This window comes from Moschus berezovskii, chromosome 20 (assembly GCF_049115385.1).
Source record: "Moschus berezovskii isolate FMDL1 chromosome 20, NW_MosBer_1.0, whole genome shotgun sequence".
Classification (NCBI taxonomy): Eukaryota; Metazoa; Chordata; class Mammalia; order Artiodactyla; family Moschidae; genus Moschus; species Moschus berezovskii.
The window spans coordinates 72,528,340-72,546,791 of record NC_142479.1 but is presented as its reverse complement, the minus strand read 5'-3'; the positions used below and the strand labels follow the sequence as shown (position 1 = coordinate 72,546,791).

Below are 18,452 nucleotides of genomic sequence, written 5' to 3'. Positions count from 1 at the left end.
GGGGCAAAGGACCTGTTTTGTTTCTCAAGCTGTATTTCCCAAGACTTCTTTTCTGAGCATCTTTAATCTGATGTAGTAAATCTCTAACCAGCACAGCCATCCGCCGTCTAAGATGACTGTTTTCATATCGGATGACTTGCCAGGATCCTGATGTCATCTTGCTCATGTCTAAGGACTGGATCATCTCCAAACTCGACTTCAGGCTCCCTGGTCTGCCACCCATTTTATCCCGAGCAGCCTTTCCCTGTGCTGTGGAGCTGGTGCCGCTGCCCCCGCCGCTCCTCTGTCCACAGAGCCCTTGTCGCCTCCCCTTCCCCATCCCGGGCTGAGACGCCACGGTCCGTTGTCATGACCCCTCTGTTCACAGAAATGCTGCCCCTGACCCTTTGTTTCTCAACTCATCTGGCAAAACCCTAACCCTGGTCCACCCTAACTCTCCGCTTCTCCTGAGTTACACAAGAGAAGCAGACCAGATGACAGAATCTTAACTCTGCTGACCTCGCTTGGAAAGTGGTGTGGGGGGGTCCTCCAGCACCGTGTCCGCTCTGCTGACCTGCCCTATGAGATAAGTTTTCACATCTTTTCTTCTACCTTCAAAGTCCCGAGACCTCCCTTCACTTTACTCAGATGATAATTTACCCTTTCTCCCTAAGAAAGGAGAATATGTCAGTTTCTATACGCTCTGATCATGATATTTTTTCTTTTTCCTGTGGCATCTTTTTTAAAAAATTGGACCTGGCAAAGATCAGGATGCTCTGTTTACAATGTTGTATTCGTTTTTGCTGGCCAGTGGAGTGGATCAGCTATGCGTATGTGCACACCCCCTTCCTCCTGAACTCCCCCTGCCCCAGCCCACCCCTCCAGGTCATCATGGGGCACGGAGCGACCTCCCTGCACAGCAGCTTCCTGCTAGCTCGCTTTCCTACACATGGTGGTGCGTCCCTGTCAACGCCACTCTCTCGATTTGCCCCACCCTGCCCGTCCCACCACCGCCCCGCCCTGGGTCCACAAGTCCACCCTCTCCATCTGCGTCTGGAATACTCCAGCTTTAGTGACGGGACCCCCTCCCACTCCCTGCAACTTGAGCTCTGTATGCCATCTTTCCCCAGATCTCAAGGACTTGGCGTCCAAGGTACTCCCTCTTTCTTTCGTCTAAAATTTCTCTCGAATCAGCAGAGTACCTCCCTTCTTAAACCTAAATCCATTCTCACTCATCCACCCTGCCATCTTGCCGGCACCCTTTTTAGCAAAGCTCCTAGAACTATGAGTCTGTGACCGCCTCACCAGCTCCTCATGCTACATTCTGCACTAACCTCGCTCCTTCTAAGCTTTTGTGTCGACCCTTCCACTGAAACCTGTCTTGGGAACATCACCAAGGACTCCAACGTGGTCCAGCCCAGCAGTTTCTTCTCAATTGTCACCTTTCTAGACCGCTCATTAGATGAACCCCTCCATCCTTTTTGAAGAATGCTTTGTTGCCATCAGACACACATCCTTAGTTACAGATACCCTAAGTGTTCGGGGGGGTTTCACAGATGAGATTCTGGTGCACAAATTTCCTCTTTTTTCTCCTCCCTCACAGGCTCCTTCTTAAGCTGATTTGTGGAGTCCTCCTCTTCCCAATCTTTAAAGTTTGTAGTTCAAAGCCAAATGCTTCGTCTTCGTTTCAATCTAACAATGCTGACTCTGTAGATTATATGAGCTAGTCCTGTGGCTTTAAACATCACTCATAAGCATGTGAATGGGCTTCCCTGGTGGCTCAGACAGTGAAGCGTCTGCCTACAACGTGGGAGACCTGGGCTCGATCCCTGGGTCAGGAAGATCCCCTGGAGAAGGAAATAACAACCCACTCCAGTACGCTTGCCTGGAAAATCCTATGGACCGAGAAGCCTGACAGGCTGCAGTCTGTGGGGTTGCAAAGAATTGGACACGACTGAGTGACTCACACACACACACACACTAGCATGTGAATCTCAGGGGCTCAGCTTTAGTTCTGGACGCACACACTGAATTTCAGGCTCATGTGTCAAGTGACCACTTGAACCTGAAACTTCTTGTGTCCGGAATGAATAGAAAAAGGGCATCTCTGCCACCTCCCAGTAGGTCCTTTGCCCCCAGGTGTGAGGGTGACCAAGAGAACTGCAAAATTCCACCACTGTGCCTTTGCCTCTGACCTTGATAAAGCATGGCCGGGCTTCCTCCTGAAGGAGACTGTGACCCTCGCCTGTGGGAAGTGAAGTGATCGTATGAAGACAGACCTCGAACGCTGACTGGCTGAGGGCTCTACTTACGTTGTACCGAATCCAAGGTTTTCTCCAATGGCAGCACCTTTCATGATCCTAGAACAGACGCGAAATTACTCACCTCAGAAAAAATGAGTAGAACACCAATCAGTGTGAAGGGTGGTATTAATAAGGTGCAGAGAAACAGCCCTAGAAACCCATGATCGTTCAGATAATTAGCGACGATGGAGAAGAGGGTGACCTAAAATAAAAAGAACATGGTTTCATCAAACTATAACAATCTGGAAGCAAGATTAATTTACAACTATGCTTACTACAAATATTAAAATATATATTCTCAGAATTACTAAAAATAGTTTAAAAATAAAATAACGTGCACCATACTTACAATTAAGAAGAAAAACGACCAAATGCCGCTATTTTTCCTCCCATGGCGAAAAATGAATGAAATCACGTATGTCAAGAAAACAAGAGATGAGGCGTAGCCAATTATACACAGGGTCTGAAAACAGAAATATTACAGTCACCTAAGGTAAAGGCTATCTGAACACAAATTTATATTTAAACCCTTGGACAGCAAGGAGATCAAACCAGTCAATCTTAAAGGAAATCAACCCTGAATATTCACTGGAAGGACTGTTGCTGAGGCTCCAAACCTTGGGCCACCTGCTGTGAAGAGCCAACTCATTGGAAAAGATGCTGATGCTGGGAAAGATGGAAGGCAGGAGGAGAAGGGGACGACAGAGGATGAGATGGTTGGATGGCATTACTGACTCAATGGGCATGAATCTAAGCAAACTCCTGCAGATAGCGAAGGACAGTTAAGCCTGGCGTGCTGCAGTCCATGGGGTTGCAAAGAGTTGGACACGACTTAAGGACTGAACAACAACTTAAACTCGGCTTTCCAGAACTGAGCTAAAACAAACATGACATGGAGTTCTTTGGTTTAAGTTGAATAATGTAATTGCATTTATGAAAAGTAGTCTGCTGCTGCTGCTTCTAAGTCGCTTCAGTTGTGTCCGACTCTGTGTGACCCCATAGATGGCAACCGACCAGACTCCCCTGTCCCTGGGATTCTCCAGGCAAGAACACTGGAGCGGGTTGCCATTTCCTTCTCCAATGCATGAAAGTGAAAAGTGAAAGTGAAGTTGCTCAGTTGTGTCCAACTCTTAGCAATCCCATGACTGCAGCCCACCAGGGTCCTCCGTCCATGGGATTTTCCAGGCAAGAGTATTAGAGTGGGGTGCCATTGCCTTCTCTGGAAAAGTAGTCTGAGAAAGCCATTTGATAACTTTTGCCACTTACCTGGACTGCCAGGTTTTGAATGATAAACACGATCTCGTCCGGGCTGAAAACGTAATCCATTATTTGCATTAGAAGGAGGATCAAGAGGTACAGGGGAATGTCCACCAGCGCCTGCCCAAACCAGTAAGCGGAGGGGTAGAGGCCTGAGATCCGCAGTTGGGAGTGAATTTTTTTCTGATAAAGAAGCAAAAGAATCGTCAAAAGCTTTTGAATACTTTAGGCTGGAGAAACTGCAAATATGCAGCACAAAAGCACTCATTTCCCCCATGTCTCTCCTATATATTATGCTAATTTAGCAAAGGACACTGTGACTTGCCCCGTTCTTATTTCAGGGTCACTGATAATGCTGTATGCCACGTTGTCTCCAGGAAGAAGGATCTACACAGCACTGCCTTGCTGAGAAGATTCTTGTTCTTTTCTTGTAAGAGCTACCGATGCCTGACACTGTGGAGCCTTGCAAGCTGCACAGAGCTTCAGGAGAAGGAGGTGGACAGTCTCCTGGAAGATTCTTAAGCTTTATGCTAAATGTAACCAGCACACTTATAATTGGCGTCTTGCTTTGCTTCTCAGGGGAGAAATTGCTCAAGAGAAGGACAGTTTAAGAGCAGGGTGAGTGAAAATTAATTTGAGTCCACCAGCAAAACCTACTGAACTTTCACAAGGCTCAGCGGTGGAGGAGAACCCCAGCGGAGGACGCGAGGGACGCGGAAACGCGAGGAGGGAACGTCCGTGGCACGGCAGGACCATGGAGGCACAGAGAGTCTATCATGGGTTCCTGACACTCTTATAGAATCTTCAGAAAAAGAAGCTTTAAAGGGACAGTCTTTTCCAGAAACAAGCCAAAGGACCCTGGTGCGTTGCTTAGGGCTGTTACACCGGAGAACCTCGCCTCCATCTGGAACCGGGATGGGATGGTGTCAGCAGGAGGTAGAACCCGCCGGACAGAATCCGCGGTTCCCAGTCCGCTGATGGTACCTTCTGAGCTGTCCTTCCTGAGTCTCTCATTTAAGGCAAATAGCATATTCCGTATATTCACCAAGCTTTTATTCAAATGGTTGATCCTCATTGTTTCAGACATTGTATAAATTAGGTGCACGATGCACATATACATGTGTGGTCATAAGACGGGGGCGGGGTCACAGGGTGTTAAGAACATAGCAATTGGGAGAGTAGCACGGACCCATATACGCTACCGTGTGTAAGGTAGAGAGCTGGTGGGAAGCTGCTGCCAGCGCGGGGAGCTCAGCTCGGGGCTCTGGGATGACCCGGCGGGAGGGCTGGGGTGGGGGAGGGGCAGTGGGGGAGGGGGAGGGGGAGGGGTGGCGCGGGGGAGGGGGCGGTTTAGGAAGGAGGGATATGTGCGCACACACGGCTGAATCACCTTGTTGTAGAGAAGAAACCAACACAACGTGATAAAGCGATTATTCTCCAATTAAAAAATACAAAAGAACATATAAGGACTTTTGCTATTTATTGTTATTACTACTTAGGAAACTTTTTTCCCCTCAGGGAGGAAAATTTGAGAAATTTGACTTAATCCCTTTGATTGCATTTGTTTCTTACTCCCGGCCTTTATTAATTTTTATTTCATGTGGGAGTATAGCTGATTGACGGTGTCCTGTTGGTTTCAGGCGTAGGCGGAGTGATTCAGCTGTCTGTCTGCATGGGTCTATTCTGTCTCACTCTTCGCCCTTTTGCCTGTTACAGGGGTTGGAGCAGGACACGGGCTTGATTAGCCGCTCTTACTTTATAGTCACCGATGCTGCCCATGGCGATGTACGGAGTGAAGCAGGCCACCCCGGGTATCCAGAAGAAGGCCATGCCCAGGTACCCGTGCTCGTAGGACGTGTGTTCCTGAAATCATGCCAAACGTGAGCTGATGGTGGTCAGGAATAGACTTCATTCATACTATTTCTAAACCAATCATTTCAATGAATGAAGCGGTCTAAATACCCAGAGCGCTTCCCAAGGTCCTGTTTGCAGCTTTGCATCGTCAGTCATGTGTTACAGCGGCTGGGACATTTGAACACGCATCCTGATTAATTCACGAAGAAGCAAACGCCATCGCATCGCGTGAACTGGCTACACTCCCACAGTTAACAATGGGAGAGGTAGGCACACAACCTCTTCTCCCCAGCTCTACGCCAAGTGCAACGAGACTGATGTATTAATAGAGGTCGTGGGCTGTCAGTGGAGGAGCTACTGCGCTACGTTCAGAACCTGAGACCACGTCAGTTGAGCTCAGCATGTAGGAGGAATTATTTCTCTCGTTCAACATAATGGAGAAAGCTCAAATGCCTTCAAAGTGCTGGCAGGTATGAATTATTGAGTAGGTAGGTGTCTGGCTTGGAGAAAAATGGTCAGCCCACACTCCACATAAAAGCACTGAGTTAAAGTGATTCAAAGTCCTGTACAGGTTAAAGAAGGCTTTGGCTTTGGCACTGTGGACATGAGTTTGAGTGAACTCCAGGAGTTGGTGATGGACAGGGAGGCCTGGTGTGCTGTGATTCATGGGGTTGCGGAGAGTCGGACACGACTGAGCGACTGAACTGAACTGAACTGGCTTTGGCGCCAAGCCTTGATCTCATCGGTGACTGGTTGCCTCGCTGCTTTGCTCATCATCTGAGGTCGGGACCCTGAGCCTTGAGAGCTGCTTACCCTCTCTCAGCCCGTCCGGAACGGAAGGCCCTCTGAGCTCTTGCAGCAGGTCAGCACTGCCTGAGTGGAGACGTGCATTGGAGATGAGGACTGTGCACCCAGGCCCAGCTCGGCATCTCTCACATCTGCCTGAGGTCACCCTGTTGGTTTTCCAGATCTGCAATGTCTGTAGTGTGTGTCAGTCGCTCAGTCTTGTCTGACTAGCCCACCAGGCTCCTCTGTCCAAGGGACAGGCAAGAATACTGGAGTGGGTAGCCATGCCCTCCTCCAGGGGAACTTCCTGACCCAGGGATCGAACCCACATCTCCTGCATTGCAGCAGGTTCTTTGCCCTCTGAGCAACCAGGGATGCTCTTTGGGAATGGAAAATTCACAATTAGTCTCCATGGCTGAGCCCTCACTCAAAACTTGGTTCATAAACATCACATTCTGTCCGTGTTAGAGGACATGGACCCACAAGCAAGATTGTGTAGAGCTCGGCCTGGAGGAGCCCACAGAGACTCCTGATAGCAGTTGGGTAGTTGGTCAGGCGGGGACATGCACGGTGGCCAGTGTGGACCCTTCAGGACACGCTAATGGACGGTTAAAGTCATGAGTGGGGATGGAAGCGAGCTCTGTGCTTTAGACTCAAGGCAAACGGGCTTGCAGAATTGGAGCAGGCCAGGAGTGGGGGCGAGGGGGAGTCAACAGGGTTCACGCTAAGAGAAATTGTCTACACAGGCACCCAAGGTCAGCTAGGCAGGTAGGTAGCAAACATTTTGTAGTAAAGCCATTTTTTTTAAGTTACCATATAATTTAATGCCAAAACTAAGACACTGCAGTGATAAAACTGTTACTAAATATAACTCCTTTAAAGTTTCAAAATATTTATTTGAAGACTAATGCATTTTCTTTATTACTGGTAAATTCAAACTATTTAAATTTTTAGTTATTGGCAAATTTAAACGATTTTAACATTAAAATGTATTCTAAGAAATGAAAGCAAGTTATACTTATATATATATATAAGTATATATATATATTATACTTATATATATAAAAGTATATATATATAAGTATACTTATATTAATATATTACAAAATGTTTTTAAATTGCTAAATTTTATGAAGTAAAGCCTAACTTAGAGGTTCCAGACCCAGGAGACAAAGTTGTTCCACTACCTGACTGATGGCACATTAAACAATAAAAACCCGTAGAAAGCAGGATGGTGTGAATGTCTCTCCCGCAGCCTGAGGGGACTTCTGTTCTGCAAGGCTGAGTGGGTCTTCATCTCCAGGAGGGCCGGGGGTTCCCCTAAATCACCACACAGGTCCCCTCGGCGGGGGCCACCACAGAAGCAGAGGGCCCGGGGCAGCCACAGCTAGACGGCCGGGATAGCCTCAGCACCTCATCCTTGTCTTGATCTGCCGGTCCTCCGTCTACACTCCCAGCACCCGCCGCATTTTACTCAGGAGGGGAAAGCCGTGCTCCAGACCAAGGCCACGCTCCTCTGCGCTCCAAGAGGTTAGACTGCTGAAGGGGAGGAGAGCGCGCCTCACACCACCGACAGCCCACCCTGGCCCGCACCCACGAGGCCACTGCTGACTGCAGGGTTTGAGGCTTTGGACAGCACTCCAAACTTTGGAGTAAGTTTACCAATAGAAAGTGACTGGTGAGCTACAGAATGTGCCCAAGGCGTCATTTAAAGGAGGCAAAGGGAGACTCAACACAGAGAGGGACGTAGGGGTGGCGTGAAGATGCAGGTCTGCACACCTTCACCCCCTGTGGAGGTTCTGACTCAGGGGATCCGGGCATGGCCGGCCAGTCGTATTTTATACAAGCGCGTCTTCCAGTTCTAATTCAGCTGGCCCCTGGCCTAGTCAGAGCTGAACCTTCTTTAATGGAAACTTGATGAATTCCCACGGAAAACAGTCCTGACCTCCATAATGACAGTAAGTGCAGTTACCGAGCACCTCTGGTTCTCCATGTGCCTCGTCATTTGTCTTTATAGCAGCTCAGCCCCCAAACCTCCTGCCAACATTGTCTTCTTTCCTTCTTAAGGGAGCTTTGTGATCGAGTTTTTGGTTTTTTTCCTTTATAATTTTCCTTGTTTAGTTTTATCTGTGGCTGTGCCGGGTCTTTGCTGCTCATGGGCTCCTCTCTAGCTGCGGTGCGTGGGCTTTTCACTGCAGCGGCTTTTCCTGCTGTGGAGTTCGGGCGCGTGGGCTCAGGGGTTGCAGCTCCCGGCTCTAGAGCACAGGCTCAGTAGTTGTGACCCACAGATTTAGCGGCTCTGTGGCCCGTGGGATCTTCCCAAACCAGAGGTCGAACCTATGTGTCCTGCATTAGCAGGCAGATTCTTATCCCATGAGCCACCAGGGAAGCCCCGTGAGAAACATTTTATCTGCATTTTTGTGTGAATTGTTGAACCTCGACCTACAAAAGTCCAGTTGTTACAAGGTCACAAAGCCTGGCATTTAAGATGCTGGCTGTTTAACTCGGGCCCACTACTGAGGGCCACAGACGGTAACAGATCTAAGCCCAAAATGCATCATTTTTTCCCCAATTAATTGTATTTCTGTTGCGCATTGGCCTTCTCATCCAATTAAAGTTACAGTGCTTTGCAATCTTTGCTAAATATCGCATGTGTGTGTGTATGCACATATAAATACATCTGCTAATTTAGTTGCATATAAAACATAAACATTCAAGAATAAGTTCATAAAAACGACGCTGTTATTTCAGCAGTTCAAGTGTTTTCCTGAAAACGTCTCATGACCCACGAAAAGAGAGATGATACTGTGCTTACCTCAAAATACGTGCTTCTGTCTGTCTGAATGTGTTCTGAAGAATTAAGCGTTCCAAGTAGCCCATTGCTAATGATGTCCATGAGCACAGGAAAGCAATTCAGCCGTTTTGTGTTGCATGCTATTGAAAATCTGGGATCCTAGAGCAGAGCAAATGTGCATCCTAAGTCCTCAGAAAGCAAATATAAAACTTAATGAAAGGACATGGTAGAAAAGCTTTCAAATTATGGACAACACAGGAAGGCTAAAGCACTAAGTGTCACGAATACTACCATCACTCACGTTATTCAATGAATTCCCATTATACGGCAAGGAGTTCAGTATTTTGATCTCTACCAACTGCAACAGCATTCGCTGTGTGACTATTATGCCTAAACTAAAACAAAATCCCTCACATGAATTTTAGCAGCAACACTTATGGCTCAGCTAGTAAAGAATCTGCCTGCAAAGCGGGAGACCTGGGTTCAATCCCCGGGTTGGGAGGACCCCCTGGAAAAGGGAAAGGCTACCCACTCCAGTGTTCTGGCCTGGAGAATTCCATGGAGGGTCGCAAACAGTTGGACACGACAGAACGACTTTCGTTTTAAACTTTAAACAGTCCCTCTAAAACCCTGTAATGCGACCTCACTTAAACACAGCAGTAGGCTTTGTTTCAGGATGTGACAGGTTCAGTTTACAAGTAAAGAATGTGCAGAATGAATGGACCTCTAGAGATGAGGAATTTCCCGTCTGCTTGTGTCAGATTGGCCTTTGTGTCAGTTCATGTGCACTGTTCAAACTGCACGCTCCTGCCCGTCTTTGATGTGATGGGCGGCGGATCCCGGCGTACCTTGTCATCTCCTGTCACAGTGACGGCCCCGTTGTACGATGACTCATTGGGGCCATTTCTGGTTCCAAAGGCGTCCACTTCTAAAGCGATGTTCTGGTGCCTCAGTGAATGTATGAAGTCATCAATGCTTGACCCTACCGTGTGGGTAAGATCAAAAATGAAGTAAAACACAGAAAGGAATATTTTTTAAAACACTAAGTGATGTCACTCAAAGCATACCATAATAGGGACTCTAAGATACAAAGGCAGAACCAATGCTGTGGGACTAAAATCCTTTCTGGTGTCAAGGAGATGTCAAACTTGCTTTACCTACAGCTGAAGCATTTACTTATCATTTCTGTTTGTGTGCAAATGGTACTTAAAATTAACATTCTAATCCTTGACCATATTAAACTTCCATCTTAGAAAAGTGGAAAATATTTTTTTTCTCCAAAGCTCACATCATAATACTTAAAAAATGTTATAGAAAGACCTCAAACATCAATCAGTAACCACTTTTCTAAATTCCCTTGTGTTGCTTTGTGCAACATGCTTTAGGGTTTAAGCAAACTTGCAAAATGTGTTTTTAAAAACAAACTCCCCTACCTTGTATTTTTCAGTTTGGAATTCATTTCCTGTTTGACTTGACCTACACTTTTCTAAAATGTACAGAATTCCTTTTTCCCTCGTGGTTCGTATTGTCTAGGGGAGTCTCTCAACACTAGTCAGCACTGAGCTGGTGTGTCCAGCCCCATGTTCACCTGTTCTGTTGATGACCAGTAAGCGGGTCAGCGGGGCCTGAGGTGGTTGTCCCGGGTAGAGGAAGTACATGTTTGGAGACAGTCCCCAAGAATAGCTTTTCTGGTGTAACTGATAGGACAGATGCTCCAAAAGCTGAGGACCAAAGGTAATGCCGAAAAGCAGGAATCTACAAGGAGGAAATGTCAAAGAAAACAGTTCATCTGTAGCAACTATTGCGGGTTTTCCAGTTCAAGCAGGTAACAGTGCGAAACTAGAAATAAGTTACAAACGTAGTCAAGCCTACGAACATGCTCCCCCCGCTCTCTGCTTTTTCTGACGGGAGGTGGCGCGTGTGCATCCGCTCTTGCTCTCTGTGTCTCTCTAAACCCCCTCCCCCTCCCCCTCCGAACACGTCTTTCCAGTTGACGAACTCAGCTGATGACGACTCTGAAATCTGTCTCTCCAGCGCCCACTTCTCCGTCCTGGTCCAGCCCTGCTTGCCATCTTTTTCTGGAACACGGCAAGCTGGCACGTCACCAACAGCCAGGCTTCCTGCGGCCTGAACCTCCTCTTCCTGGTCCCAGTTTCCGTGAATGACGTTTTCTCATTTGCTTGAGCTTGAACCTGTTTCTGCTGGTTTCTCTCCCTCACGTCTTTCCGAATGGTTGAGATTTTCTGCGCATCATATCGTCACTGCTGCTTGCCTCCAAAACCGCTGTCCTACGTTTCAGGTTTGGACCTGACGAGCCCTTTCCTGGCCTCTCTCGATCTGCCCTCCGCGTCTCTTTCCCTTGGCTCCAGGGCCTGCTGTTTCTGAATCTTTTTGCACGGTTGCGCAATTAAGTTTCTTGGCATCCTGTTCTAGTTATACTAATTGCCCATTCAAAAATAATAAAAGAACCTCATTAGTTCCTTACTTTGTACAAACACCAGCCTCCTTAGCTCTGTTTAATGTATGATCAACATTATTCCCACTCTTTCATACACCCTGTGCGGCAGGATGTCCGCTAACTCAAATTAATCCCAGTTCTCCCTCTCTCCTCACGCATCTCCGTGCCCCAAACTGTTTCCTCTGCCTGCCTTGCCTTTTCATCCTCCTTTCTTTCCTTAGCTACGCGCTCCATTTTCTTACACCAAATCCAAATTCTCCCTCATGCAAGATGCTTTTTCGGGAAGCCCCATTCGGGCATCATTTCTCTCATGTCAATACTAGAGCTGACGATGCTGCCTAACTGGGCACCCTGCTTTTTTTTCAACTGGAGGATAATTGCTTTACAAGGTTATGTTGGTTTCTGCTGTGCAACGCCGTGAATCAGCCGTGAGCACACATGTGTCCCCTCCCTCTTGAGCCTCCCTCTCACCCCCTCCCCACCCCAGCCCTCTGGGTTGTCACAGAGCAGCAGGTTGAGCTCCCTGGGCCACACAGCAGCTCCCCGCTAGCTGGCTATCTTAGACATCGTGGGGTGTGTATGTCCGTGCTGCTGGCAGTCCATCTCGCCCTCTCCTTCCTCTCCTGCACCTGTAACTCTGCCCTCTATGTCTGCAAATGGGCTCATCAGTACCATCCTGCTGCTGCTGCTGCTAAGTCACTTCAGTCGTGTCCGACTCTGTGTGACCCCATAGACGGAAGCCCACCAGGCTCCCCCGTCCCTGGGATTCTCCAGGCAAGAACACTGGAGTGGGTTGCCATTTCCTTCTCCAATGTGTGAAAGTGAAAAGTGAAAGTGAAGTCGCTCAGTCATGTCCGACCCTTAGCAACCCCACGAACTGCAGCCTACCATGCTCCTCCGCCCATGGGATTTTCTAGGCAAGAGTACTGGAGTGGCTTGCCATTGCCTTCTCGGACCATCCTGCTAGATCCCATATATATATACATTAATCCATGGTATTTGTTTTTCTCTTTTTGACTCACTGCACTCTGCGTAAAGGATCTAAGTTCATCCACCTCACTAGGAGAGACTCAGATCCATTCCTTTTTATGGCTGAGTAATATTCCACTGTATGTCAGGACCACAGCTTCTTTATCCATTCATCCATCGACGGACATTGAGGTTGCTTCCATCTCCTGGCTACTGTTGCGCTATGCTTCTTTAGTGTACTTCTAATCACCCACCAAAGCCAAATCTCACGTCTAGCTTATTCAATAAGTGTTACAGACATTTAGCAGAGAGTGTTATACAGGAGTACTCACAAATATTTTTTAATGAATATATGTCCTGGGTAGAGAGAGGACTCATGCAAGGAGGTATTACTTAACAAAGGGCCTGGAGCTTTACAGGTAAGTTCCAGAAAATGACTTGAATTCTGTGCTGAAATAAAAATGGGCACAGAGCTGCTCTGGGGAAAGAGGCAAGTCCTTAGAACCTAGGGCCTGACTTCCAAGCTTCTGAAAAACTACTTCAACCCTTTGATCAGAGCAGATTCTGTCAAAATTAAAAGAAACACCCCAAACTTTATCTGGCTTAATTACATATCCACCAAAGCAATTAAACTCGATTTCTGTGTGAACTTCTGGTTGCCAGAGGGGAAGAAGAACGGAAGGGACACTTGGCTGTTTGGGACACGAACACGTTGCTCTGTTTAACACGTAGAACCAGCGAGGACCTGCTGTCCAGCACAGGGACTCTGCTCTGTGTTCTGTGGCAGCCTGGGTGGGAGGGGGTTTTGGGGGAGAATGGGTCCATGTGTGTGTGGCTGAGTCCCTTTGCTGTCCACCTGAAACTGTCACAATACTGTTGACTGGCTACATCCCTGGACAGAGGAGCCTGGCCACTGTCCACGGGGTCACAAAAGAATTGGACACAACTTAGCGATGCAACAACAACATGCTGCAATATAAAATGAGAAGTTAGAAAACACGGGTTTCTGTGTGAAAAAGGCCGCACGCAGTTGCTGGAACTCCTTCCATCTCAGCTTTTCTCCCCTGAGTTTGTTGAGAGCTCACTGCTCGTATGAATCTGAAGCACGCAGGTGCTCATATGAATCTGAAGCACGCAGGTACTCACATGGCCAGCAGGGCTCTCTTCTCACTTTTCAACTTCAGGAAGCGGACTTTTGCTACTGCACAGAGCTGCTGCCTCCAGAGGGCCAGGCCGCTGACCGTGCTGTTTGCTTCACTGAAGGACGACACGACTTGTTCCAGCTCCACAAGGCTGCCTGCGCCATTTGTCCTGTCACTGTGTAACTGTCCCCAAACTCCAGTTCCTACAAAAGATGAAAGCAGTCATTTATAAAGAGCCGCTGTGCTGTGGTTCAGTCACTCAGTCGTGTCCGACTCTCTGTGACCCCATGGACTGTGGCACACCAGGTTCCCCTGTCCTTCACTGTCTCCCGGAGTTTGCTCAAACTCACATCCATTGAGTCAGTGATGCTAACGTGCATTATTTAGATCTTCCCAGGATCATCTTTTCAACAATTGTTGTCAGAGGAGAGAGTCTAGGGCAAAGATGCAAATAATCTAATTCAAGACACCACTAGAGAAACTGCTAAGGAAACAGGAACACAGCAAAAAAATAAAAGGATATAAAGACACAATACAGGAAGAAGAAATAACAACATAATAAAAGGAAATCTTGTATTTTCTGGGAAAAAAAAAAGCTCTGTATCTAGAGCTTTAAAGGGCTGAATTCATTCTAGAGAAGGTAATGAACAGAAATCCATATTTAGCCTGGAAAAATCTATTGCAAGAGATTAACTATCTTAGTATTTTTGACCAAGAAGAATATGAAGAACAGAAGAATATGAAATTGGTTGAGACAATATTTTTAACATAGCCATAGCTGAAAACTAGGTAAGTGAAAAATCTTATTCATGTCTGACTCTTTGCAACCCCATGGACTGCATCCTGCCAGGCTCCCCTGTCCATGGGATTCTCCAGGCAAGAATACTGGAGTGGGTTGCCATTTCCTTCTCCAGTGGATCTTCCCGACCCAGGGATCAAAACTGGGTCCCCTGTATTGCAGGTAGATTCTTTACCCTCTGAGCCACAAGGGAAGCCTGAAAACTAGATAAAGTTACCTCTTTTGGAGGAGAAGCCTAGAGTAATTGATCAAGCCTAGATGTTTTGAATGTGTGTTCCCTAAAAGTGAATGATACCACTTAAAAAAGTCATCAAGTATATAAAAAAGACTTTCCACCTGATCAATCAAAAAAGAAAAGACAAGAGCACAGTCAAGACTAAACACAGTAGGATGAAGGTAAACCAGAGACAAGAAATATCTTAGAGCAACTAGAGAAGAAAGGTAGAAAACTTTCCAAAGAGTAACAGTTAGACTGACAGCAAATCTTTCAACAGCAATAATGAAATACTGGAGTGGGTTGCCATTTCCTTCTCCAGGGGATCTTCCTGACCCAGGGATTGAACCTGGGTCTCCTGCATTGCAGGTGGATTCTTTACCACTGAGCCACCAGAGAAGCCAAATAGTGAAATAATGTCTTCAAATATGTCAAGAAAATAACTTTCAACTTACAATTCTAATTTCCTTTTATCCATAGCAATTACATTAAAAAACACTATACTGCATGTTTATGTCTGCTGCGTGAAGACCTAGTCTCGACACTGCTGCACTCCACAGGCTTTGGGAAATGTGTGGGACGAAAGACAGAATTCCAGAGGCGAGAGCAGTGTTGAGAGAAGAGGGAGGAAAACAAGAAATAGACGTCTCGTCTGCTCTGTTTCCAAGATCATATTGACTCATAGCACCTCCAAAATCATATAACTTCATCATTCCAAGTGTGTTTTCAGGACAAAATACAGCACAGAATGAGAAATTTCAAGTTAAAAATTATTTATTACCTGATTCATCAATGGCTGGTTTTCCTTCTAATTTCAAGAACACTTCATTCAGTGTTGTCATGGAAACACCATAATTCTCAATGCCCTGGTTGGAACAGCTTTCAAGATCCCTGTAGAGGTCTAAAAATAGGCATAAAGATGTACTAAATTAACATCACTTGTAATGAGATTGATTATAACTATATTTTTCAAAGTAGAAAACACTTGTGACAGGACTAATACATTCGTCAGAAACAAACCTATGCTATAGACAGTCCCTCACTTCTACAATAGACTATACAGTGCATTAATTTCCAGACCTTCTTGGGCATAAGAATCTAGAAATTTCTTTTTTCATGCCTAGAATACTACACATGTGGGGGGTTTTGGGGAAAAAAAAATATTCTGTTTTATTTGATGTGTTTTTTAAAAAATGTAATTGTTAGGCTTCCCAGGTGGCTCAGTGGTAAAGAATCCACCTGCCAGTGCAGGAGACACAGGTTCCATCCTTGGGTCAGGAAGATTCCCCTGGAGGAGGAAATTGCAACCCACTCCAGTATTCTTGCCTGGGATATCTCATAGACAGAGGAGCCTGGTGGGCCACACTCCATGGGGTTACAGAAGAGTTGGACACAACTTAGCACGTATGCACACAAACAATACAAACACCAAAGGCATTGTGTGTGTTAATATGATCATTATTTCACTGATTCTAAAATGAATACATTTCATCAACTTTTAATGCATCTGAAATGAGCATGCGTCATAATTGCCAGGAGGCCGTATTTTAAAAGCCAGCGTTGTTCCTTTCTGCTTCTCCCCTGCTGGCACGTTCTGAAACTTGCTGAAATACCATAGGTGCTACCTGTATCTTTCCGGGTGCTTGATTTATATTCAATATTTTCATAATAAGTGGGAATGAATTAAAGCTTCATAAAACCCCTACAAAGTTCATACTAATCTGAACCTCCTTTTACGCATGGTCACACTGAGGTGGCAGCCGTTAATGTAACCTGTTGGGGTGGCAGGGCGAGTGTCAGCAGAGCTGGGCTTTGAATCGGCCAGTCTGGCTCTGCTGGCCGAGCTTGCCTGTTGCTGTATTTCTTTATTAGCCACGACTATTGCAGGCTTATTAATTCAAGCATGCAGATTGGCCCCAGGACCTTCCATTAAGAGTTGGCAAGTTCTTGGAATGCGATAAAGTGAACACATTTTTATGGGTTGCACTTTGTAATACAACCCAGCTCAGAATGCTCGGGGAATGAAACAGCATATTGGGAAGCCAGGCAGAAGAAGTTACGGTAAAGGCGATGCCTCTCCAGCCGTTCGTGTTTGCAGCAAAGCTCCTGATCTTCGTACAGGCTGATCATAATCGCTGTTGAATTGTGTGCTTATGACATCATCTACCTACAGTGCCTGCTCCCTCGGCTCCCATCCGATTCCCCACCATGGTTTGCCCAGACCTCTCCCTGCCTGGACCTCCTTCTCAGGCATTCCCGACACAAATTCCCCTAATGCTTCTCATTGTAGCTTGAAGTCTCCCTGTATCTCTTGACTGCACATGTTGTAACTTGAAACATAATTAGCATTTTCCTGCCTCGGTGTACTCATAAGTGCTGTTGGAATATTAAACAGTAAGTCATAAATAATTCATGGTGCTGTGTACTTTGCAAGCAGCAGAATGTCAGCCATCATTCTAAACACCACAGTGACCGCACACAACATTATTACAAACAATTCTGTGGTCTGTTGCATTCTGTTACCTGGAAATTTGTTTGTCCTTTCCAAAGGCAGGATATACGTCAGCTTTTCTTCACTTTGGGCTGTTAATTTGGCATCGGGGACGTGGTGCTTAACAATCGATGTTACACTGTCTGGATCACATGTCTCATTCAGATGCAAACTGATGTTTAAAAACAGTAAGTTAAGGCTGTTCTTATCCAACACCATCTATGCAAAGAACCCTAGCATGTGTTTGTCGCTTCGTTGATATTTATGAGACAAAGCAGTATAATCTAATAGAGGAAGCAAGACTTAAAAATATCATTGTAGCCCAAGCTGTATAATCCACACAACATGCAGAAGGAGAAACATTAAGGGATGCTTAAGGACAGGTAAGGAGACTCAAGGTTTGTTATTTGGGAGAAAGAGATATCCGGCTCCATCTTGACTGGGGTCAGGTGGGGGAATGGCGATTTTGTCTTCATTTTGTTCAAAATCTCAACTTTTGAATTCTCTATTTGCAGTAAAGTGTGAGTTCTACAAAACAGAGTGAAGGTAGTAGGAGCAAAGAGTGTTAATTTGCTACAGTCATTAAGAACCCAGTTCTCGTGTCCTATCAGTCCATATTCCAGATCCAGGCCTCTGAGCATCTATTTTCTACTCTGTGATGGGAAATAATACTCAGGTCTCCAAGAATTTTGGAAGACATAACAAAACACAGTATGTGTGGAATCATATAGGTCCTGGCAACGTGTAAACCTCAGAATATGTTAGCTACTTTTATCTTTTTTGGGGGGGAGGTCAAAACTTATTCAAGTCAAAGTTGGTCCATCTTCTTGATGAGAACATACAAAGTTCTTTATGAAATCATTAGATTTAAGAAACCCTATTATTAGTCACATCCACTGACATTTACCAAGGCTGGGACTTCCCTGGTGGTCCAGTGCCTAGGACTCGAGGCTCCCTCCCAATGCAGGGGCCCAGGTTCGATCCACAGTCGGGGAACTCGACCCCGTGAGCTGGAACTGAGACCCGGAGCAGCCGAGTGAATACGTAAACATTAAAACTTAAAGAAAAAGCCAGAGACTCTGTCTGACACTAAAAATAAAAAGAAACTTGCCAAGCTTGTACAATGACAAGGGCGTCGTAATGGACTTTGGTGAGACGAACCTAAAAAATCAATTGTAGCTAAAAGTATTCTGAGTTTACAAGACCCTGTGTGAATCGCTCTTCAGGACACCAAACGGGGAGAATGTGGTGCCTTCCCTGAAGGAGCTGGGACACGACAGAGGTGCGAGGCAGCTCGTAACGGGAGGAAGCGGGAGGGACGGCGAGCTAAAGCAGCTGAGCAGGAGGCTCCGTGTCAGGTTTTCCTTTCAACACTTTTGGCCTTCACTGCAAAGTAGGTATTATTG

The 18,452-nt window shown here is 46.2% G+C and overlaps 1 protein-coding gene across 2 annotated transcripts in view; it reads right to left on the bottom strand.

Moving 5' to 3' along the window:
• Positions 1-18,452, bottom strand: part of LOC129544778 (ATP-binding cassette sub-family A member 9-like) — a 60,582-nt gene that overhangs the window by 19,428 nt on the left and 22,702 nt on the right. For both annotated transcript variants that reach the window (XM_055408726.2, XM_088829383.1), the window contains 10 exons: positions 17,079-17,218; positions 15,337-15,456; positions 13,547-13,745; positions 10,562-10,728; positions 9,822-9,955; positions 8,995-9,132; positions 5,295-5,402; positions 3,549-3,722; positions 2,632-2,745; positions 2,365-2,484 (listed from right to left, as the gene is read on the bottom strand). In XM_055408726.2, coding sequence (XP_055264701.2) covers positions 2,365-2,484; positions 2,632-2,745; positions 3,549-3,722; positions 5,295-5,402; positions 8,995-9,132; positions 9,822-9,955; positions 10,562-10,728; positions 13,547-13,745; positions 15,337-15,456; positions 17,079-17,218 — 1,414 coding nt within the window. The remainder of the gene's footprint in view (positions 1-2,364; positions 2,485-2,631; positions 2,746-3,548; positions 3,723-5,294; positions 5,403-8,994; positions 9,133-9,821; positions 9,956-10,561; positions 10,729-13,546; positions 13,746-15,336; positions 15,457-17,078; positions 17,219-18,452) is intronic.